Raw genomic sequence first — 23,087 nt, 5'->3', positions numbered from 1 at the left:
ACCCAGGAAATATCTGTAAGACTAGACATTTTGGTGAGTAAACTTCTCCTGTTTTTATGAAAACAGGACCAATCCCCCAACCATTTTCTCAGTTGTTTCTCCACCCTTACATGGTGTTTGACTGATGGCTTATTTACTGTGTAGAGCCAGAGGCTGGAAGGGACTTTGGGGGTGTCTTAGTCAGGCGAGCCTCCTAGAGCTGGGGGCTCAGTCTGTGGCCAGTCAGGTTTTGAATAAATCCTTGGATGGAGACAGCACAACCTTCCTAGGCAGCGTGTTCCAGTGTTTTACCATTCTTTTTTCCCTTCTTTTTCCTTGTGTATTTTTATTTCTCCTTGTTTTGATGCTGCAATGCAGGTGTTTGAGGCTGAGACCAACTACTGCATTCACCCTTGAGCACTACTAGTGCAGACCAGTAAGCAAAGCTGATTTTTAAGTTAGGCATGATGTGTGCTACGACCAGCCACCATGCCTGGCGCTTGCAAGAAACCCTTTCACTAGCCCAATTTGTCCATGGAGACCTAGAACTCGAAGCATGCTTTCACCGCTGGCGATGTCGAACAGAAGCCTATAAAGGAAAATAACAGCTATTTATGCTGCGCCTGTGCTTCCAGGGCTTGAAATTGTCCCGAAAACGAAAGAAAACGCTGCCCCGGGAGCTGCTCGCAGAGCTCCCCCCGGGGCGGGCCGGGCCGCGCCGCTCCCGCCCAGCCCAGCCCGGCCTCGGGGAGGCTCCCGCCGCCAAAAAAAAAAAAAAAAAATGGTGGAGGCCTGGTACATGGACGAGTCCCAGGAGGACCAGCGGGCACCCCACAGGCTGCAGCCCAACCGCGCCGTCAGCCTGGAGCAGCTGCGCCGCCTCGGCGTCACCTACCGCAAAGTAAGCGCCGGGGCCCCCCCACCCCGAGCGGGAGGCTGAGGGAGGCCGCGGCGCCGCGCGTAACATGGCGCCGGGCCCCCGGCGCTGAGGCGGCAGGCGGGCGGCTCGCCCCAGTGCCGCCGCTCCCTTTCTCGTCACGCAGCGCAGGCACCATGAGCCTGTGCTCTGGGTCGGTGCTGAGGGCTCTTCTGAAGCACGGCACCAGCCGTGCTGGGCCGTGCGGTGGTCGTACAAGAGCCCCCCCTTCCAGCGTGCATCAGGCAGAAGGGCTGCGTGACGGAGAATTTCTGTCACAAACTGTAAATCGGGCATGCCTCAGCTGTAAAACGCGTTCATTAAGAGCTCATGATTTTCTCTCCCCTGTAATCGCACCTCAGGGGCTTGGGGAGTGCAGCACAAGCGGTGCTGCAGAATTGGGAGTACCTCGGGGGGGACGGTGACATACGTTGGTGGCCTTGGAAGTGTGCTGCATGCTGTGTGAGGTAGGGACATGCTGCAAGAGTCAATAAACCGTGGAAAATCCCGCAGTTATGACACCTCAGGTAACCTTCCGTTTCCCTGCTTTTAGCAGCTCTCCCACTTTCAGAAATTTGGCATCTGAGCAGAAAAAGTGGAGTGTATCCAAGGCAATGTATTAATACATTTCTGACATAATCAGCAAAGACCCCAAAGTTATTACTTTCTAATTTAATCTTATTTGTTGGTGCCATGCTGCTGCTGTTTTGTGTATGACAATAAGCTTGTGTGCTTGGAAGCAAGTCGTGCCGAGCGGGGAAGTGGTGCTGAAAGCAGCTGGTACCAATCATGTACGTGTCTGCCAGCATCTCCAAACCTCAGAAGCTGGGATGCAGAGGTAGCAGGACGGCCTCCCAGATGATTTTGGTGTGAGGGCGGACTGGATATAGGTAAAACAAATGAATCTGGCTCTTGAATGATATTAAGGTGGTAAAAGCAATGTGAGAAGGCAAGTATAGTTTTCTTCAGGGCTAAATCCATACGGTATGTCCATCCTGATTTTTAAAGCTCTTTTCTCTCTCTCTTTTTTTTTTTTTTAATCATTCTTGGTTTTCCCCCGTGATAACCACAGAGTAACTCTGCTGGACTTGTTAGTATCTGGTATATCATTTGGCATGCAGTAGTTGTGCACTCGTGCATTGAACTTTCAAAGTGAAGTGGTACATGCCTTGAGTACCTATGAGGAGCTAACTTAGCTGCCCACTGGTGTTATCTGCCTCTCCATTGATATTCTCAACAACGTTGCTTTTTCCCCATTAATATCTTGAATTGTGTCTTAAGCAATTGTGTCTGAATTCGTTTTTTTTTTTCTGCCTATTTTTCAGTTGGATGCTGATAACTATGAGACTGATCCATGTCTGAAAGAGATTCGGAAAGCGGAAAATTATTCTTGGATGGATATAATAACTATACATAAAGACAAGCTTCCAAATTATGAAGAAAAGGTATGCAAGCCTTTGCTTTGAATGAGGATTTGTGTTCTGAAGTCTATTGCTAGAGTGTGCAGCCAGCTTCTTAACACGTGTTCATTGTGAGCAGAGTCTCAGGGATGAGATTTCCATGTTTAAAATACATTCTGTTCAGAAGTCCTTAGCTTTAAAAAAAAAAAAAAAAAAAGAAATTTTGATATTGATTTTCAAACAGGAGGTGAGGGAGGGGGAAATAGGCGTTTTGCTTCTGTAGATTGGCTTCAAAGTTTTTTAGGTTAGTTTCCATGACTGTGTCATTTTGAACGTAAGGTTCCTGCAAATAGAGAGCCCTGTAGATACAGACCTGACTTCAGAGAGACTAACTGGGATGAAGGCTGGCTGTTGCCAGCTCTGCATGAGATTTGAAGGCCAGAACATCCTAGTGGCTGTTGCAAAATTCATCCTTTCAAAGTAAATATCATGGAATTTGAGGGATACATTCCCCTTACAAGAAGATTTGTTGACTTGGGAGGCTAGCAGCATGGCTATTTCAAAGCAGCTGAATACGAACAGTGCCAGGCTCCAAGATGAGCCTTCTAGAAGGAATGTTCTCCCTGCCCCAGGGTGTTGGACTGCTGTTCTGGCCTGAACACAGCAACCTGGTGGCATTTCCATATTTTCATTACATTTTTGTCCATTTACCAGTTTGTTTTAAGTGCATTGTGTTACACTGGAATTAAATTTTTGACAAGGTGAATTAGGTCGTAACTCAAGTATCCTGTGTGAGCTCAATCTGATCCAAATATAAGCCTTTACTGACTGGGAACCTGGACTTGTGCACATTTTGCCATGCTGAATCAGTAAAGGCTGAGGTCTGTTTCAGGCCCACCTGCTCTAGCATGGCTAAACAGCATCCAGAACTAAACAGATGATGTTATCTGGTATAGAACATTTAAAGCATGTTTAGAAGCATCCAGAGACTGTCTCTGGCTGATTGGATTGGCCGTTTTAATCCTATTGGTCTCATCTGTCAGTTAAATCACTGCATAGTTAGAAAGCCTTTGTCTGCTTTGCCAAATGTTTCAGCCATGTGTCTTAGCAGTGTTTCTGTGTTCAGTAGTTTTAAGAGATACCTGCTATCCCTAGATAAAAACATTTTATGAAGAACATTTACACCTAGACGATGAAATTCGCTACATCTTAGATGGATCTGGCTATTTTGACGTTCGAGACAAGGATGACAAATGGATCCGAATTTCCATGGAGAAAGGAGACATGATAACCCTCCCTGCTGGCATATATCACCGATTTACACTGGATGAGAATGTATGTTACTATAGTTTACTGTAAGTTTTGATGACAAATGTCTGTGAGTGTATAACTTATTAGTAACTGCATGCCCTGAGACTTTGCAGTTCATTAGCAAAGCATATTAAATATGAAGTAGGAATATGAAAAATACTAAATAATTCACAGCATCTGAACCTTTCATCTCCAGGTCACAAATCCAGCTTCATCTCATCAGCTGTAACTGCAAGTCATTGCCACGTGATACACATAGTGTATCTTGTGTGACAGTGGTGTCATAGCCAAGCCCTGCCTGCAGTGTGATTGCCCCTACTGCCACTTGTGGCATGGAGATGGATCCTTCTGTGTTGCCTCGTTGGGTGTCTATGTACGGAGACACAGAGCATACCTGTGTAGATCAGTGGCATTCTTCATAAGCGCTAAATTCACCTTCAGGGAAAGAATGATTTAAGGGTCCAGAGCCACTACATGCAGCTAGCGTATGCCAGACTGAACACTTGCTTCACAGGAGGTGACCTGCTTTTGGAGAGTATTTTTGGCAACAGGACTGTGAGATTGCATGTATAGTCCTGATCTGTGTGCCTGCCCTTGTGGACTTGTATGTTTTTAATCTCAGCATTAGCCCGGGAAAATGTGTATTGTTGTCTCCTGTGTAGTAAAATCCCATCTCTGGTATGGTCCTGAGTGTGATATAATTTTGAATCAGCCCTCCAGGTAGCAGTTAGGGTGTATGAAGAAAAAAAAAAAAAAAAGAAATGCTGCTCTAGTGAAAAGCCCAACTCTCATGTCTACATTTTGAGATCCACAATAAATCAACTACAAACATTATTTTGAGGCTTTTCGTTACATACACAAAATGTAAGAGGTTATGGGTTAAATCCACTAGAAGTCGTAAACGTTTATGTCCACTTCAGGAACATCAGTCCAGAAATGGCATCTTGAAAGTCTCACATAAATCCCTTAGGTACCTCTAGGACCTTGGGTTTTGCAGCTAAGTTCTTTAGGTACCTAACTTTATTCTTGACATTGCCAAGCATGTAGGTGCAGGGTAAGCACTTAGCAGTGTTTACAAAATAGGTAGGGCCTAAGCCTGTAGAGTAATTGGCAGTAGAGAAGAGGAGAGTTCCCCATAACTCAGTGTTTGGAGCACTTCTGCAGGGTGTAAAACTCCATTCTCTGCTGCCACAGCTGCACCTTCCCACCTGGCATACTTTTGGCTAGCTGGTGGCAAGGGCTATTACTTTTTCTTTTGAAATCTGGAGACTTTTCACTTTACATACATAATGGGTTTTTATTGTTTGGCTAGTTTCTGTATTCCCCATTCAGCTCTTGTGGCCCTCACTTTGAAACTTGTGGTATTCCTCAGGCGTTGTGTAGTAGTCTTGTGTCTTCTGCTTGTTGTTTAACTAAGCACCTAGGAATTAGATGCTGCAGTGCTCAGTATTGTGGATCCAGTGCAAAATGATCTGCGTAAGACACGATTTATCTGGTTTCTTTGAAACAGGGAGAAGTACTGTTTGCCTGGCCTGGAAGCACTGGTTGTGACACAGTAGATCACTGCATAAGTGCAAAATCCCTCGCTGCAGTAGCTGGCAGCAGAAACAGCAGCAGAGTGCTACAATATTCTGGAACGTGTGAAGCTTCCAGTCCATGTTGAAACAGTTTCAAAAATTGCTGCAGAAGTGCAAATGAAACCATTAACTTCAGAATTAAAATCCCATGGAAAAGAGCTCTTACCTTACTTGTGGCTTCTTGTTCTTTGACAGAATTACGTGAAGGCAATGAGGCTGTTCGTTGGAGAACCAGTCTGGACAGCATACAACAGACCAGCAGACGATTTTCCTGCTCGGAAACAGTATATGAAGTTCTTGACTGGAGAAGCACAGTAACGGTGTCTGCGACCTGACAGGTGGAGCAGCCTGAATCCAGTCGGAATAAACGTGATTTTTCAACTGACTACGCTGCTGGTTGCATATACACTGGAATCACAAAATCATAGACAAACTTAGGCTGAAAGGTCATCTGGAGGCCATCTAGCCCACTCCCCTTTGAAGTACAGGGCCAACTTCAAAATTAAACCCAAGTTGCTCAGGCTCTTGTGTTTTGAAAGCTTCTGGTGAGGGAGACTCCATAGGCTGGCCAGGCACCTGTTCCATCGCTTAGCCACTCCCGTGGGCTCACAATTTCTCTCTATGGCCAAATCCCTTGACACAGTGTGTGATTGTTCTCTCTCACCCTGAGAAGAACCTGGCTTTGACTTCTCTGCAGTCCCTTCTCTAGTGCCAAAATGCAATTAGGTCTTCCCTTAGTCTTCTCCAGGCTAGACAAACAAGTGTCCCCAACTGGACTTTCAGCAGTCCAAGTTGTTAATGATGACGTTAAACATCATTTGTCCTGGCTCTGATTACTGAGGAATGTCACTTGTAGCCAGCTGAGTTAGACAGGAACAAGTGGCTACTCCTAGCCTGATGGTCCACAAGTTTTTCACCTACTTTGTAGCTCATATTCTCAGTCTGAGTACAACGCTACTGTGGGAAACAGTTGAAAGCCTTGCTGCTGCCACCCACTGTTTCCCCTCTGCCACAGAGCCAGTTATTTCCTCCTAGATGGCAGTAAGGACTGCCAAGCAGAAAGTGCCTTTGGTAGATTGGTGCTGACTATCTTTTCCCATTTCCTTCTATTTCGTGTGCCTGATATGGCTTCTGGAATAGCTTATTCCATAATTTCCTGAAGTAAGGCTGGCTAGCCTTTAGCTCCCCAGGTCCTCTCTCTCTCCTTTTGGAAGATGTCTGTAACATTTGCCTTTTTCTGGCCAAAAAGATTTCCGTGATCTCTCTGATGATGGCAGCCTTCCGGTAACATTAGCCGGTCACATTTACAGTAGCTCAGGAATCCATTTTCTAACCTTTTATTCCTGATGTTTCTGGCAGGTAGAGGTGGGCTACATTAATATTCATTCTGCTCCGAATCCATGCTAATGAACTATGTAGGATTCTGGTTTTAATTAAAGAAAATAAACCCAACTTCATTCTTGTCTAAAAATGTTCATAAGATAAATTTGCATAATCGGCATTTTAGTATGCAGCTTCCCTAGCTCCAGCCTGATACGTAAAGCTTTGGTTTTCTCTTGGCAAAATGTAGCAATTTGCTCCCATGAGTTATTAATAAAATTAATTTGACTTCAGTATGTTTTTTTTTTTTCCTGCTGCTGACATTAAGGATACGTTGAACAACAGTGTTACTGCTGTACTTGTTAATCTGCTTTTATTCCTTGTTCTGCTGCTGACCTGTTCTGTGACTGGACAAAGCATTAAGTGTGCGCCTCAGTTTCTTCAGCTGTGAAATGAAGATACGTGGACTTAAATGTGCTGGCCCAGTTTTCAGTAAGTGCCTTGCAGTTACGCAGGGCATGCTGCTCCTCAGCTGCTCCTCAGCACTGGGCACAGAAGCATTTTGGTATGAATTTGCTCCTTACAGTGAGTCAGCTGTGCAGATTGTGGTGCGTGCTCCAGCTCCCAATGGATGATGAGAGCACAGGTTCTGCACTGCCTGCAGGCTGTGCGCCAATTTCAGCCGTGTGCAGTACAAACTCCTCTCTTTCTGTTGCTCATATAAACAGGACTCAAGCAAGATGAGACTTGGGGTTACGTAAATTTTCATAAGGTAGCACAAAGGAGAAAATTAATTGAACTCTCTCACTGTTCTTAAGCACAGGTCTGCTAAACATCCCTTCTTTAGCAAGCAACGTTTTCCTTATTCTGCAGTAGCATTACTTACAATAATGGCTAGGTCTAGAAGCGTCTCGGAAAACAAAGTTGCAATTTTGAAGTGAAGCTGTACAAGCTTTTATCTTAAAAGGTGTAAACAGTGGAAAAAAAAAAAAAAAAGTCATATAGTTCCTGCCTCACAGTATTGGATTGCAAGGTCGCTGGTGAGGCAGGCACACGGCTGACCATAAATTCTGCTGGTGCTGGACTCGGTTTGTGGCAGTAGGAAAACACTTGCAAAAATGGAATCCCACAGAGCTTAGCTCAGCCTGCGTTAGCTTTTGTTCTGTGATTCATGAGCCTGGGTGAAAATCAGAGTTACCAGCAAACACCGAGTATAACTGTGGTCAGGTTCTTCAGGTAAGCCTGCATGGATGCTGTGCTGTGCCCCACCGGATCGGGGGTTTGCGTGCCACGTCCACGGCAGCAGCACTGCGACATCCACTTGTGTAGCACCAAATGCGCGGGGGCATCCCCATCCCACTGTAAATTTATGGGATTTTTTTCAAGGTACAGCTACAGGATTAAGTGACAGTTACTGCCTGCAACAAGTTTTATTTATTTGACTTGTATGCCACAGAAAATGGTACTTCTGAATGTACAGGAGAATGACTGCTTTCTCCTGGTGCTGCTGTCAGTCCGTGGTATCCAATATAATTCATCTTCTCTTTTCCTTTGTTTTCTTTTTTACCAGAAGTCAACACAAGCCTATTCATTCCTCCTCCTTCTCCCATGGGCCTCTCTGCTTTGATTCTCTCTCTTTTGCTCTTCCTGCAAAAAGAGAAATGGAAGCTGCGGAGCTGAGGAGCTCCGTCCTCAGCACCATCATCCCCTGTCAGACTGAGGGAGCCACCAGGAAGAGAGCTCAAGTGATGTTCTCCGCTCGTGGGAGATTTATGGCTTGGAGGCAGCGATGGGGGGATAGATACAGGAAAGGAGCTGCCCACAGCAATTGCTTTCAGCATCTCACTGATGTAGAATGTGACCTCGGAAACAGGACTGAACCACCTTGTTTTGTTGCCTCTCTGGAGGAATATATACCCCTGGTACAGCTCCCATCTCCGGGCTGTCAAGAATAACACACGATAACACCGCTGAGCATCATTCATCATTTTCATAGCACAATGCATTCTGCTGCTGAGAGGTGGCAGTGACTGTGAGGGTCTTGCTGTGAACGCTTTTAAATACGTGCCCTTTAGTGCTATAGGTGTTCTTGAAGGGTTGAAAGCATTACTATCCACAAGTATTTTTGTCAGCCAGGAAAAAAAGCAATTTGGAGGCGGTATAAATATTCGGTGAAGAGCTTGCATGGGAGATTGCACTGGGGGAAAGCAGCTGGACAGAGAAAATGTTAATATTAATAGGAAAAGCTCCAAGGAGCGGAGAGAGAACATACGATTCTATCACGTATCTAAAAGCAAGAAGCGAAATCGATACTTTTTTGGTCCAAAAACATGAGTCTGTTTTGCTGCAGCCAGTGGCAAACCTCAGTGCATTGATGTAGTATTAAAATTTATGTAAGTGGTTCAGCAACATCACGTTGGCAGCATTAACTCAGACAAGGTGAATATTTCAACTTCTCCTGGATTAGAGTAAAAAAAAAAAAAAAATAGGTAGGAGAAATGGTACTGAATCGAAGGGTTTGAAGGTAGCTTTTTGTATACCCGTGTATTACTTTTCACATTAATGCAGCTTGTTCCCAGGTGCTGTGTACCTCACTTTCTTGTGACCATCCTGGGAGAGCAGCGCCCTTGTTTTCTGCAAGTGAATGGTGGACGGTCAGTGAGATTTTTAATGGACCAAGTGAACAAACAGGTGGCTGACAAAATCTGCGATGTTGCCCTCCTTTGTTATCTGTCCCCGGTAAGTGTCTCTGGCAGGGGAACCACTCGGGGAAGCTGCCTGCCTTAGCACCAAGGCACCACAGCCAGTCAGCAGCCACCTCAGGTGCTTACGAATGAGATCTTCCAGATCTGGCTGAGGGAGATGCCGGGGGAAAGGGGTGAAGCAGCCGTGGCTGCGGAGCGCAGGGGCTGTGCCGCTTCCCTGTGGCTCGGGGCCTGTAGCTGCCTGTCTGGGCTGCTGAACTTGACGAGTCGAAGCCTTTGTGCATTCAGCGCGCTGGGTCCTGCTGGCAGAACAGGCACTCCGCTGCCTGGTTTCTGCCTCCAGGATTTAGCTTGAGCTAAAAACTTATTGGAAGGGACAGTTTTGTGACAAAGGGAATCGTTCAATATCAGCTGGCAGAGACCAATGCACATAAAGACTGAAGTGGCAGCTGAGTGCCGCTTTGAAGAATGTCCCTTGTTGCCATATAGTAAATTTAGGGTTTTGGTCAGACAGAAGCCAGGAACCCTTCCTGTGCTATGCTTGGAAATTACATCATCTCTTTGGGATTTTGTCCTGTGGAAACGACAGAAATTCGGACTCCCTTCCCTCTCCCCATAACGGGGTCACTGCCAGGTGTCTTCTGTTTCCTGAAACCAAATAAACACTACCACACTGGGGAATGAATTAGTGTTACAATTAAATATTCCTGGCTCAAAGAGCCATATTTGATCTGAATTGCTGCATTCATTGTGACTTTACAGCTTGATTCCCCAAACATTGTGTGTGTTTGCAAAAATGTACTCTGCTCTACCCACAGCTTGAAAAAACCTACGATTTTATGCGACTTAGTACCCTTGTTCTCCTTTTCTGTTAACTGTATTAACGCCCAGGTAAGACAAAGAGACAAGACTTTGACAATTAAAATGCTTGGGTAAATATCCAGCAGCTAAAGGGAGGGGGACATCTTTTCCTGCTGTGCTCTCTGTGGCACACCTCCACTGATTTTGAGAAGTCCCCCGCCATTTGATTATCTTCTGTGCTGCTTGTCAGGATACCAATAAATAACTGTGGTGACTGTCAGCGAGCCACATGGACTGATAGAAAATCAGACTGAGGCTGCTCCGTGCGTTTTGGGTGGTGGTTCTCTGTGACCCGCAGTTAGTGGCCACGGCGACAGCAGCCACGCTGCGCTCTAAATCCCGATTTTCCCCGTGGCCACAGGTATTCCAGCCTGCAGGATTTGATCTGGGCTTATTTTTTCTCTGTTTTACCAACGGTTCGGGCAATTTAACACCAATCCGCTGTTAGTGGGTGGGAGGGAAGCTGCTGGCGGTGACGCTGGGGTCAGGAGGCAGCCCTGGTGCTGCTGGGCTGGGGCTCAGTCCCGCTGCCTGCCCCTGGCGTGTGGTGCGCCAGCACCTGCAGCACCCGCTCAGCCCCTCTGCTGTATGATGGATGCTTTAAAAGCAGCTCAAGTCATTCTATTCCACAGCTTTTAACTTTGGTATTTTCGGTTCAGCACTGACAGTTTTGACAATTTTTCAAAGTCAGCCAGGAACCTCCTCCCTCCTTCACTCCCTGCCTCAGCTAAATAACATCCCATTTTTTTTCCCCTCTCTTTGTGGGTAAATTGCAGGCTGTTGCTGGCTTTCAGGTGGACTTTTTAACGCCGAGCACTCTCATACATAACAGAAATATCTGCAAATATGTCCAGAGGCAGTAGGTAGGACGGGTTGATCCAGAACAGCCTGGGTAAGGCAACAGCTGCACCCTCCTGCCCACCCCAATCTCTCTCTTCCTCACCAGCACCAAGACTGTGACTGTCTCACACACCTGCTGAAGATTTGCAATTCCCAAGCTCACTTGTAGAAATTAGCAGAAAAGCAGCTTTCCACCAGCTTGTCTTCAAGTCAGTGCTGGTGCTTTTTTTACATTCAGTACTACAGAACTGCTGTCCATGTGCTAAAATCATGGAGGTTTTTTTTTGCAGGTTTCTACAGTGTAAAGAACCTCACTGGTAAAATCCATTTTTTTTTAAATGTTCTATCAATAGGGCAAAAAGCAGGGAGGAAAGGGAAGGTGGCATCTTCCTTTGAGCTCATATAGGTGTGAGTTTAGGGATAGAAACCACCTTGTTCTAACATCCAGCGTTTCCTTGGCCTTTGCTCACGACAGCAGCAATCTTGGTGGTTTCTCTCCGAGCAGCCTGGGAGAAGATGACTCTGGCTGCTGTGGTTTCACCTATCTGCAGTAAATTTCGATCTGTATTTTATGTTTCAGGCCTGTTTTCAGCACGCTGCTTAGATTGATTGCACGGTCAAGCAGAGAAGGAATAGAAGCTTCTCACTACAGCTAAATCTGACTGGAGACGGGGTGCCGAGTACCTGGCAGACATCTGTTGGAGGACTGCAGTGCATGTGATTGATGAAGCACGTTCGCTGACATACAACTAAGACAGACATAACTTACCTGGTCACAGCCCACTTACTCCCCTCTGATTTGATCTGGAAGACACCTGCAGCAAAGGCTTCAGAAAAGGATTGTCTGCCTACCACTTCTAAAACCACGATAATGCACGAAACTTTGCAGCCCATCCAGGGGGGTGGTTACTCCTGGTACATCCTCGTTTTGCTCCCCTCGGGATGAACATCAAGCTGCGGGAGGTTTTTGCTGCCTTGGTCAGTTTTTCAGCCAGGTCATGAGCTCAGCCAGCTTGTGCAGAACCGCATGAGTGCTCACGCTGACAAGAAGGATGGGGAAGGTGGAGGACCGCTCATCCTTCCCCGTATACTGGCTGAAGTCCACCGTGGAGTCTGAGTGCTTGGGCATGTCTGCACCTGTGTTTGGGGGAATATTTAACGTGGCCACTCTGAAAACTGAGGCACTAGGAAAATAAAAGCGAGCAGCTGCTTGGAGGACGCCAGTATCACCTGAACTGCAGTTAGGTACGAGGAACGGCAGAGAGCTGCTGAAGTGCTTTTGAGGCTCAGGGTCTCTGTGCATAATGTAATTATCTGAATGCCTGAAGTACAGCGTATTTGCTCCCTTTTTTTTTTTTTTTTAATAAAAAAGGAAATTTAAATGCAAAACTTCTGTTAAGGCACATTAAGCTTTAAGACTGGAATACAACAATCATCTCATTCAGGCTCTACTTTCCGCAGCTTTTCTCACTTAGCCAGATGACACATGCCTGCTGTGTTTTAGAACTGAGCTCTGCCCTCATTTACACCAGGAACCCTCATTAAATTCAGCTGAATTCATTGAATTTAACAGGATTGCCTGGTGTAATTAATGTTTTGAGGACAATTTTTTTTTTCCTTAGCTTTAATGCTTTAACACCATATACAGCATTTAGATGTGTAGTTGTCTGAAGATAGGAAATTCGAACACTTCTATATATGTTAAACCCAAACCATACCATGACATTGACACCATTTCTTGCATTTTTATAAACATTTAACAATTTGCATAAATCCTGCAGTGATGATATGCCTTTGCATTTAAATTTTAATTATTCTGCAAATCTACCAGGATGTCACTTGTTTAATGGCTCACTGAGCTTGGAGGTCACCCAGTCCAAGTCTCCTCTACCGATGTTTTTATCTGAGTAAAAGCTTTTACTAATGAGAACACAGCAAACATACTGAAACGTATGAATGTCATATGTATGAATTAGAAATTAGAGAAACTTGGAGAACAGGGGATTATGTTTTCACGGTGTTTCTGTTTTAATGATTATTTGACTCCGACTAGGACCATAAATTCTTGTTCTCTGCTGATGTGAACACAGGTTGTCATTTACACATGCAGTGAGTGTTAAGGCATTGCTGAATCAAAAAATAAAGCTTTTTTTTTTTTTTTTTTTTTTTCCCTTGACTGTAGAGGTGGATGGCTTCTGTGGGCTGGGTGATGATGACTCCAGCTAATTTCATTTAGAACTGGGAAAGACAATTCAAGCTTCCTGAAAGCATCTTCTGGAGTTGCAGAGGTGTGTAGATCAGATAACAATGGAACAAGACAGCTGACCTTAAGCAAAAAGCATGGGAATCTCTGTTATATGTTATTAATTTATATATAATTGTAAAATTATTTAACTGGACTCATTCAGTGCTCTCAAAGCCTTCAAATGCAAAGAAGGTTACATACCGGGATCCCTCCCTATCTCCTAAGAAATCCCCCACACAAGAAAAAGTGATCTATGTTGGAGAAAAAACAAAAGTTACTTATAATGAGTAACTATTGGATCAGATTAATAGTTGTGAAAAACTGAAAACGACACTAATTTCAACTCAGTTATACAACTTGAACTAAGAATTTGTCCAATTACTCCTAAACCTCATCTAAGATTATAAAAATATTTAAAATAAATGTAAAAGCTAATAAAGAGTAATGCAGAAGTAACTTTTTACTTCACTGCATTTTAATGCTTACTACAGATAGGTAAATGGTGCTTAAGCCCACTTGAAAGAGGAGGTGTTGAATCTTTCATTTTTGTTAGTAGTGGTATCTTAGGACCAGTCTACCCAGGTGCTGCACAAATTTAATTCAGATTCAGCTATGGAACCCGGAGGCCAAGCCACAGAAATACCAATTTAATTTCTTTCAGTCGATTAGTACATACTCAACCATTGTTTCAGTATATGACGTAAAATGTACATATACTGCAAGAATGGAAAAAAATTTATGGAGCCAGGCTTTTTTCAGTAGTGGCCAGTGCCAGGACAAGAGGCAATGGGCACAAAGTGGAAGAAAAGAGGTTCTGTCTAAATACCAGGAAGCACTTCTTCACTGTGTGGGTGACAGAGCACTGGCACAGGTTGCCCAGAGGTGTTGTGGAGTCTCCCTCCCTGGAGGTCTTCAAAAGCCACCTGGACATGGTCCTGGGTAGCTTGCTCTGTGTGGCCCTGCTTGAGCAGGGATGCTACACAGATGATCTCTAGAGGTCCCTTCCAAGAACAACCATTCTGTGACTTTGTATGGCGGTTATCTAGCAACCTCATTTGAGAGCAGCGGACATAAAAAGGTCTAGTAGTCAGTATTCTGACTGGGGGAAGCAAGATGCACACAATAAAAACAACTGAATAATTGTGCATTCAGAATTTCTATAACATACTGATATTCTGTCAGTAAATTTAGCTGATGAAATTAGCTCAGATCATTAACTCACTAATTACTGAAAAACACTAACAGTCATCAAGACAAATAAGGCCAAATGCATTTTTTCTTATAAAAAGAAGCATCTGAGTAACTGAGTGTTTGCATATATATATGCATATACGCACTGTAACAAGAAATAACTAGACAGGAACAGACTTGCAGGGATGAAGCTGGCTTTAGGTCAGCACAAAATCTTCGCAGTGATAGGGCCGTATGAGACAACACAGACTCTGTAGTAATGCCACTGACTATTTATAACTGGATAGATTTTATTTTACATTTACACATTAGCAAGAGTATATACAACTTTTAAAATCGGCTTTGCAGGAGAAAATTAGTTGGAAATGATCTATCCTAACTTGAGACACTGAGTATTAAAGCTATCACCCTCTTTGACAGCTACAGCCTCTAGAAGGGCCTGCTTCTTCTGCATACTGCGAGATGACTCCAGTTCATACATAGTTGTCAAGTTGAAGAGAACACTCTCATGCAGGTAGTGCTTAGGGTCCTGCTGAACCATTCCTTCCAACTGGCGAAGGGAATCCTTGAGTTTTCCCAGATAAAGAAGACAAACAGCAGCATTGTTATTAGCCTAGAGAAAAATATATTGTAAATAAATAAGCGTACATATATATATGTATTTATAAGTGATGTGAGAAAGTAAAAAAGAAGCCTAGCATCAGGAGTAACAACAGATTTACTGTGTGCTAAGAACTACTATTTTGTGTGTGCACGAGTAACTAAAATAGATTCTCAGTCATATAATCCTAACCTTTTCTTCTTTTCTCAAGATTTATCCTGTGCTAGTAGGACCCACTGACTTCTAAGAGCTTAAACTCTACGAGTATAAAATGTAATGTAAATAGTGTAGAACATTAGATAGTTAATTGGGAAACTGAATCAGATTTCAGAAACTACATAAGCCTCTGCATGCTGTCATTTTCGTAGTTTTTTTTTTTTTTTTAAATGATTTCACTGTATCTTCTACAGTGTTTTTCTCTCTGGCTTATGTATAGAAAATCCACACAAGCAACAGGAAGAAATTAACCTATCACAAAGGCATCTACAATTTACATCAAGGAAGTTCAGCAAATAGGGCAGTCTAATACATCTTAAGTCATCGAGTCAAGTGCATTTTCTTCTCCTAACAACAGGTTTTATGAGTTAACAAAGGATTCCACCAGTACAAAGTCATATAACTTGTTTAGCTGCCGAATCTGAAAGCTGCAGATAAAGGAATAATACACCCTTTCAAAAAGTCTTTCTCTCTCTCTTCAGGAAACCTTATTGATTTCTCACAGTTTATAGTACGTACTATTTTACAGCCTGCAAAATGATGCAGTTCATGCGCTTCTTAAACTCAGTCCCCTCCGTTTTTAAGTGGTCTCAGATCAGGCTTTTGGGGGTAAGCTGTCTGAGTTCTCAGGAATACTCCTGTATGACCATGCACTGAAAGCTGCCACAGGTACAAATAACAGAAGTAAATAAACAAACAGCTCTTCTTTGATCTCCTTTTGTGATGGGAATCCAAGGCTCTGATGTGCACCATGTTAAAAATGTCATGTTTAAAATGATTATATCCCTTCAATGCTGTGTGAAATCATGTTAGTTTTATATATGTTGGCAGCTGCTATTTCTCTTTCTGACATGCATGCCTACACTAAACACACTGAATGCAAAAAAAACAAAAACACTTTTGCAAAGATCCCATAAACATAATGATTTGCAATGCCTTCATGCATGTCTAAGTATTCACCAGTTCTTCACTTCCCACCTTTGTATCTTAACCTCATCTATACTAAAAACTCTTCGGCACACAGGCCACATCCAATTTTTCTATAAAGCTCTGAGCATACTCTGGGTACTTATTAAATACATGTATGAAGGCATTACAAGAATAATTTAGGTGTTCATTATAAATGTAGCAATGTGGAGATTTACCACAGCATTTGATGAGTCGATCCTTAAAATTTCTGTGAAAAATCGATGAGCTTCTGCAAAATTATTCTGACCAAGGTGGAGGAATGCTCTAGAAAGTAAGTGACACATGAGTGAGTTCTCCTGGAAAACCCAAGGTGATAATATATTTTAAAAAGAATGGACATCATTTTTTATTTTTCCTATTATAGATGTGAGAGTTTCTGACATTTGTTCTTCACGGTATAATCTTGAACCAGCAAGGAGACACTGATTTACAGACAAATGGAATGACAACTTGGATCATTTGGCTATTACATATTCTGCCTACCAAAGCAAGAGTCTTCGCTGTGTTTTCATTAATTTAAATGTAGATACTCTCTTCCCGGAATTATTTCTCTTTAGGAAATTAGCCATGCTACATCATTTTCAGAGCACTTTTGAATTGTATTTTCTAAATGTATTAGGCAATGTGCTAAACATTATAAACTGAGCCCCCCCATCATGCAGCTGAATTACTGCTGTGTTTTCGAGCATTCTTTGAAACTAAAGAGGCAGCAGCTTTACTAGCAGATCTGACTGTGGGATAAGGGCCCCAAATAGCTTCTCCTCTCCTAAGCACTATTTATACAAATGTATACTCAAAAAGCAGACTGAAAACATACAATGCCTGGTAGAATGAGAAAAAGCTTCATAAAATCAACTGAAGGATCACAATTTCAATGCTGGATAATATGACTGTACCAAGTAATACAGATCTCGTGGGTCTACATTCCATTCAGTCTCCCTTACAACAGATGTAGTTACATAAAAGACAGAAAGAGAACTCAATTGTCTCAAGGGTAGTTTGATACTCATTATGTATACTTTGAAAAACTATATTTTAAAGTTTCATTTAGCCATTAAATTATCTACCTGTTCATTAAAACCATAATCTGGCTCTGTAGTCCATCCAATTTGTGAGTCACTTTTTCAACGTCTTGAAAGTACTTTTCTGCAGTTTTTATGTCTCCAATCTAGACAGTAAAATTGTGAGAAAGTTACCACAATAAGAAGAAAAGAGACCCAGACTGATTACATCTTTTACAAAGGATAAGAACATGAAAACATGTCGAAGTCCATTATCTAATTGTTTGGTACCAAGACGACTGGGTAACGTCTGTTATCAAACAAGGTATTTGAAGAGCCACACTAAGATTACAAAAAAGAACACCAACACCATGTACAGTTTTATCTAAGGCAGTGGTTTTCAGCTGTGTTTGTGGAGCCCTCGTACTGTAGAGTAGTGGTGCCACACCTCCTCATTTGGCTCTTTTGTTGTAACTCACTCCAGAGTTTGTAAAATTAGCTGAAAATGAGAAAAGGTCAGACTTACTTCCAGTAGGACTTGGTGTTAGTCCACAGGAAAATGTGGAAATGAAGACAGATGCTTATTGCTCACAAGCAGAAGCTGTCAATAAGCATGAAAACGGGAACACAATAGCCTGGGACTAGCGTAGGACCTGTACTTAGTCAATACACAAGGTGTTTCTGGGTCAAAGTCAGAGAACACAGGACAACTTGAACACATCAGACCAAAACGTGTCAGAAAACAGCCCCAACACAATGGGTCGTTGTGGGGAGACAGTCCATATGCAGACTGAAAACTACTGGCTAGTGGATCATGCAGGCTGAAGGAAAGCGATGTGAAAGCTGCCTTAAGGACAAACAAGCTTTATTGGAAGATGGACAGAAAGGGGATTCCTAGAAGGAAAGAGGTATTTCACCTAAGTGCATGTCACATGCATTGCTATCTGAGATAAGAAAAATATTTTCTCTGAAGAAGGTCCCTTTGGTAAACAAGCTAGCGATTTATGTTTCATAGGAGGATGCGCTCATACTTTTGGTGAGGCTTCCCAGTACAGTGTCTAATTTTAGGCTGGAGAGATGGAAGGAGAAGAAAACTCACTACTGGGTAAAATAAATCTTTCAAAAGGAAGGAAACTAAACTAGTTCAGAAGCATAAAACCATGAAAACCAGGCAGCCTTCAGGTGGGGACTTTCACAAAATCATCTTTTTGTTCAAAACCAGGACCAACGTTACTGAAGATGTTTGTGACAAACGTGTGGAAGTCTCCTTAAAGCTCTCAAATGGTGAATATTACACAACCTCCCCAGAAAACTCATTCCAGAATTCTTAATTACCCTTACTATTAGAAAACACACTCTACCCTGCTGCACTTTTTATGCCACATTTTGTTCTATCCATAGTGGTCAGGAAGAATAGTACAACTCCTCTTTTCTAACAGGAGCGTGCAAAACACTGTGTGCTTGAGTTTGCTGTTTGTCTGGAAACAGGTTATTTGTCTGAAGTGCTCCTAGGATTTATTTACCACTTTTACCTTTAATTTTTTTTTTGTGGCAATATTATAGAGGGTAAGGTCAGACAGCTTTCCACTTTTGAAATTCTTTAATGTAGTTATTTAAACGGCAATTTTGGACAGGTCAGCCAGCAAACAGAGTCTATTAGAAGCACACAATAAACACTAGAGACTAAAATGCACTCACTGTTTCTTTATCACATGTGAATTTCTGTTTTAGAGGTCAGGTGATTGCTGGCAGAATTAGAGTGCTTCTTAACATTTCTCTGTGGTAGTCTCTGAATTCTCCATTTCTCTCATCCCCATTTCCCATTTATAGTAAGGCAACAACTAAAGGCTGGCCGTACATCAGATCTGGGCCTCTTCACTTTTAGTAAGTGTGCAATGTTGCCTTTTGATTAAATCTTTAGCATAATTTTCTATAGTACCTTTTTTATTCACTAATGTACACACATGTAATTTTAATATTAGTGCTTCATATTTCCTAGCATTATCTAATATCACATGGTGAAAGGTTTTTAGTTTTGTCCACTGCCTCTACGATTTGATACAGTTTTAGCTATAGTTCTAAATGCAACAATCATTCACTACATAGCTGTCAATAGCAACATTACCTAGCATATTTAGAACCAAATACATACCTGAAGGAAAATCCTTCCAATTCCACTCAACAGCTGAGGCTCTTGCTGTGGGTAATATTTGATGACAGAGTGATAAGCATCTACAGCAAGCACATAGTCCTAAGGGGTAAAAAGCACACAACCAGATACTTAAGCTCAGCATTCTTTAGCCTTTACGTAGCCTTTAAAAAAAAAATAAAAACATATGTAAACAGAATCAAAATAATTGCAACTCGTGAATGGGACAGAACTTCTGCCTACCACTGCACGCTGGCTAAACTCTCAGTTATACTGGAACTGTATAAACAAGGGACCTTCCTTTATTTATTTTGCAACTGGATCATATTCTAGTTGTAGCTAAATGTAGCTAAAGAATCTCTTCGTTTCATTCTTTCATTTCATTCATTCAAAAAAAAAAAAAAAATTACTGTCCAGGATTATGATTTAGGATGACAGTCAAAAGCCTTCCATGTGACTCAGGTGTAGGTACTTGAGAAGTGTCTCATGTTTCATATATATGCACGATTTACATAGTTTAATAAAGTGTTGAAAAGCTTTGGGAACTGTTTGTGCACATGCTTTTAACTTGTGAAAAACACAAAGTAATGTGACAGAAGCTAAAACTTCTTCCATGTTTTCAGATGAAAAACCAGTGGCCAAGGGAAACACATGTAGTAGGTACATCCACAGGGCACAAGGTTGCACCAGTCTCAGCTACAGCTTCTTTGATCAATTCAGAGCAGAGGCAGGGAAAACCTGCATGTGCTTATAAAAAACAGGCATTTGCAAAGACTGAAGGCTATGTGCTGTACTGACTTGGTGCTTCCTGGCAGTTTTGCCCTTCACCTTCATACCAGAATTTGTAGGTGTTCAGAAGCAAAATATATCAAAGAATAATCTTTCAAAACAGCACAGACACCTTGGGATACTCTGTACCATACCTTTTTTTTTTTTCAATTGGATATAGTGCTTATTCCTCATCTCCTCTTTAGTCTGAGGAGGCCGTGTGCCCCAGGTGTAATGTATTTCTTTTTCTGAGATTGTATTTAAAATGACTGAGTCCTATTTGGCCATGCATCAGGTCACTCTTTGGACCATACTAATTTTTTCATACACGCAAAAAACAAGAGAAGTCTTTCGCGTCTTATATATATACGAGAGCAATTACATAGCCTATGATAGTAGAGACTGGCTAAAACAACCCCAGGGGCACTTTGCAGGACCTTTCTTTTCCAAACAACTTGTATATTGCACATATAACTATTAAACTTGAACATCTAACATTTAGCATAGAGAGTTTATTCCAATTCTAGTATGCCATGCCATGTCCATGGTCATTACTGGTAATGGCAAGAGTTCAGAGCAAAGACAACAGGCCATATAGGCAACGATGTACTTGTTTAAATTCCGATTCATTTAGCATTCACAACTCAAACACGATGTAATTTTTACTACCAAAATTCCTCATGAATTTATGACAGGACAAACTCAATTTTCAATGTAACAGCTCTCACTTACAGGACTTGTTTGATCATGAAGTCCAACAGTGTTAGGTATTGCATAAAAATCATGGAACAGGGCTCCTCTGAACTGGCTCCTTAGAAGAACCCCAGCCACGCTTGTATTAATCCTTGCAAGATTGTCATTTATAAAAAACAAAAGATTGTCTGGGACTGAATTTCATCCCTTTGCAAATAACAATATGCTTGCTTACTGGACAAATAATTTTATTATATCACATTCTAGCTTTTGTGCTCAGTGTCTTCTATTCTGTAGTCTAAAGCTGTCCCTTTCCCGGTGCTCACTCTCACATACACTCCAGCTTAGTCCATGCGACAAAGACATGCAGCAGAACTGTGAGGGACAGGGCTGTTGCACTCACATCCCCCAAACAATTCCCCGGAGACCCTGTAGTTAAGTTGAAAGAAAAGGGCTTCTGTCAGCTCAGTATGAACTGACTGAAGAGAAGTCTTGGCCAGCACAAGCTGCACGAGGGGGCACTGTTTGCCCAATTATAACATCACAGGCTCCCTAGCATAGGTAAGGAGCCAACCTTGTAGGAACAAGCAGACAAATAACATCTTGGAAGTCCATGCTGCAGGGGCAGGCTTGGCCTAGTCAGGCAAACAAACCCTCTTCCCCTATTGCATTCCCTATCTAGTATTGTATTATGTATTATGTGCACTATATGTGTATTATAACTAGGAGCATGCAAAGGTTCGCACCTCCTAAAATGTGAGAGGTGAGGCATTAAGAGTCTATGAACTGTATTTGTGGATCAGGAAACATATTGCACCTTGTTTCTATATGATGGCACATCACACAACACCTGTGTGTATTTACCCCATGCCCTGCAGTGCCTGTCACAGGAATAGGACCCATTTCTTCCAGGAGATGACAAGAGATTGTCACGTAGGTCTAAAACCACACCTGAGCACAGGCGAGGCTGGGCCCAGCATGAAACAGTAAAGCATTATGACAGTATCCAGATTTAATTCTAAATACAATCTCATCCTGTAATTGCTTCAGTACATGCATATAAAACTTACTGCAGGCACTAAGTTTTGTATGTGTATACTCTCCCCCACTTACTCATCATAGAGACAGTAGTAGATTTCTAGGGTATCCTGTATACTGCCAGGTGACACAATGGTATGTTACAAAAGCAATACAATGGTATGTTACAAAAGCACCTTATTTGACAATTCCTTCTGAAGGAGCATATTGTAAAGTACATGATATTTAGTCTTATCTACTAAAGACCAGATTTTAATTCCCTGCTTTGCTACTGGGACATGGTAAAAGAACAAATGTCTGTGAGAATGATAAATGAGAAACCCTCTCAGAAGAGTGGAATCTTGTTTATTACAAGTTGTGGTTGGGAGGATTAAGAAATATTAAGTACTGGCAGTAAAAACAAAACAAAACCAGTCAGCTTGTGATCTTAAGACTTAAAGGTAGGGTAGAAGTGTTATCACAGTCTTTAACTACAAATTGTGACCCTTCAGATTTTCCACACCTTCATAAGAAATCCCAAAAGCAGGACTAAAGTTACACAATTCAGGATATGAATGAGAGTTGGTATAGTTTAATAATTCAATATTTCTTTGATTACAAACAAATCAGAGCTAAAATTAGATATAATCATCCAAAAAGAAGTTCTATTAAGCCACTGGATCTACCTGCACAAAAACGGCAAGTGGGGTTTGTTTTCCTCTGATGCACTGCAGTGTAACTGTATTTCCCTTAATGCTCACTGCATTATACACTTTTGTGTTTCCCCCCCCTCATCTTAAGTACTTAAAAATGAGTTATGAGATATTTAGAAATAAACATAAATGGTCGTGATGCATAGAATGCTAATATTAGGTTCAGAAACCACAGATTAAAAATCAGCTTTAGTTATTACAAAAAGTATAGTTCGTGAAGGCCATAATTTCGGAGACGAGGATGGATAACTCACCCTTCCTCTCTACCTAGTGCATTTGAGGAAGGGTTATGAAAGCAGAGATTCACAGCATTATGAATCCAGAGTGTCGTACTGCAGCACAGTTAGGCAAAAGACATGATTCATGCAGTCTTTCTCCTTATGCAACCAAAGTCCTTATGCATCAGTCCCTTGCACCATTAGTACAAGGTGCTACCTCCTTCTTCAAGTGTAGTTTTAATTGTATTTAGACCCAAATTAAAAACAATTCTAATGCTTCTGTGTTTACTAAGGGCAAGCTCTACAAAAACTAAAACAACACTGACAAAAAAAATCTTACAAAATGCAAAATACGTCCTTAATTAGAGTGCATTTATAATATATATGGAAAGTACTT

At 42.1% G+C, this 23,087-nt stretch overlaps 2 protein-coding genes across 4 annotated transcripts in view; one reads left to right on the top strand and one right to left on the bottom strand.

Annotated features, from left to right (window-relative positions):
- The first annotated feature begins 696 nt into the window (after window positions 1-696).
- Window positions 697-12,264, top strand: ADI1 (acireductone dioxygenase 1). 2 transcript variants are annotated; one of them, XM_080587790.1, is made up of 6 exons: window positions 697-880; window positions 2,221-2,340; window positions 3,451-3,630; window positions 5,379-6,995; window positions 8,074-11,226; window positions 11,490-12,264. In XM_080587790.1, exons 1-4 carry the CDS (start codon window positions 761-763, stop codon window positions 5,499-5,501), a joined length of 543 nt encoding a protein of 180 aa, XP_080443916.1. In that variant the 5' UTR covers window positions 697-760; the 3' UTR covers window positions 5,502-6,995; window positions 8,074-11,226; window positions 11,490-12,264. The 2 variants fall into 2 exon arrangements, with proteins under 2 accessions (XP_080443916.1, XP_080443917.1); XM_080587791.1 differs by having other exon boundaries at window positions 701-880; window positions 5,379-11,226.
- Window positions 12,265-14,617: 2,353 nt separating this feature from the next.
- TRAPPC12 (trafficking protein particle complex subunit 12) overlaps window positions 14,618-23,087 on the bottom strand; it is a 54,284-nt gene continuing 45,814 nt past the window's right edge. The window contains exons 9-12 of one of the 2 annotated variants that reach the window (XM_080587767.1): window positions 19,285-19,383; window positions 17,199-17,299; window positions 16,308-16,395; window positions 14,618-14,958 (exon numbers count right to left, since the gene is read on the bottom strand). In XM_080587767.1, coding sequence (XP_080443893.1) covers window positions 14,716-14,958; window positions 16,308-16,395; window positions 17,199-17,299; window positions 19,285-19,383 — 531 coding nt within the window. In that variant the 3' untranslated portion in view covers window positions 14,618-14,715. The remainder of the gene's footprint in view (window positions 14,959-16,307; window positions 16,396-17,198; window positions 17,300-19,284; window positions 19,384-23,087) is intronic. The other variant, XM_080587768.1, reaches the window with a different exon arrangement.

This window comes from Anser brachyrhynchus (assembly GCF_964034855.1).
Source record: "Anser brachyrhynchus genome assembly, chromosome: 3".
In the NCBI taxonomy this organism is placed as follows: Eukaryota; Metazoa; Chordata; class Aves; order Anseriformes; family Anatidae; genus Anser; species Anser brachyrhynchus.
Note: the sequence above shows the minus strand (reverse complement) of the source record. Positions and strands in the feature narration are given on the sequence as shown.

Excerpts from the sequence above, each read along its gene's own strand:
- ADI1 (XM_080587790.1), top strand. The coding sequence starts at position 761 with ATGGTGGAGGCCTGGTACATGGACGAGTCCCAGGAGGACCAGCGGGCA. Across the intron at positions 2,341-3,450 it reads TTCCAAATTATGAAGAAAAG|ATAAAAACATTTTATGAAGA; the intron begins GTATGCAAGCCT and ends TGCTATCCCTAG. Across the intron at positions 3,631-5,378 it reads GATTTACACTGGATGAGAAT|AATTACGTGAAGGCAATGAG; the intron begins GTATGTTACTAT and ends GTTCTTTGACAG.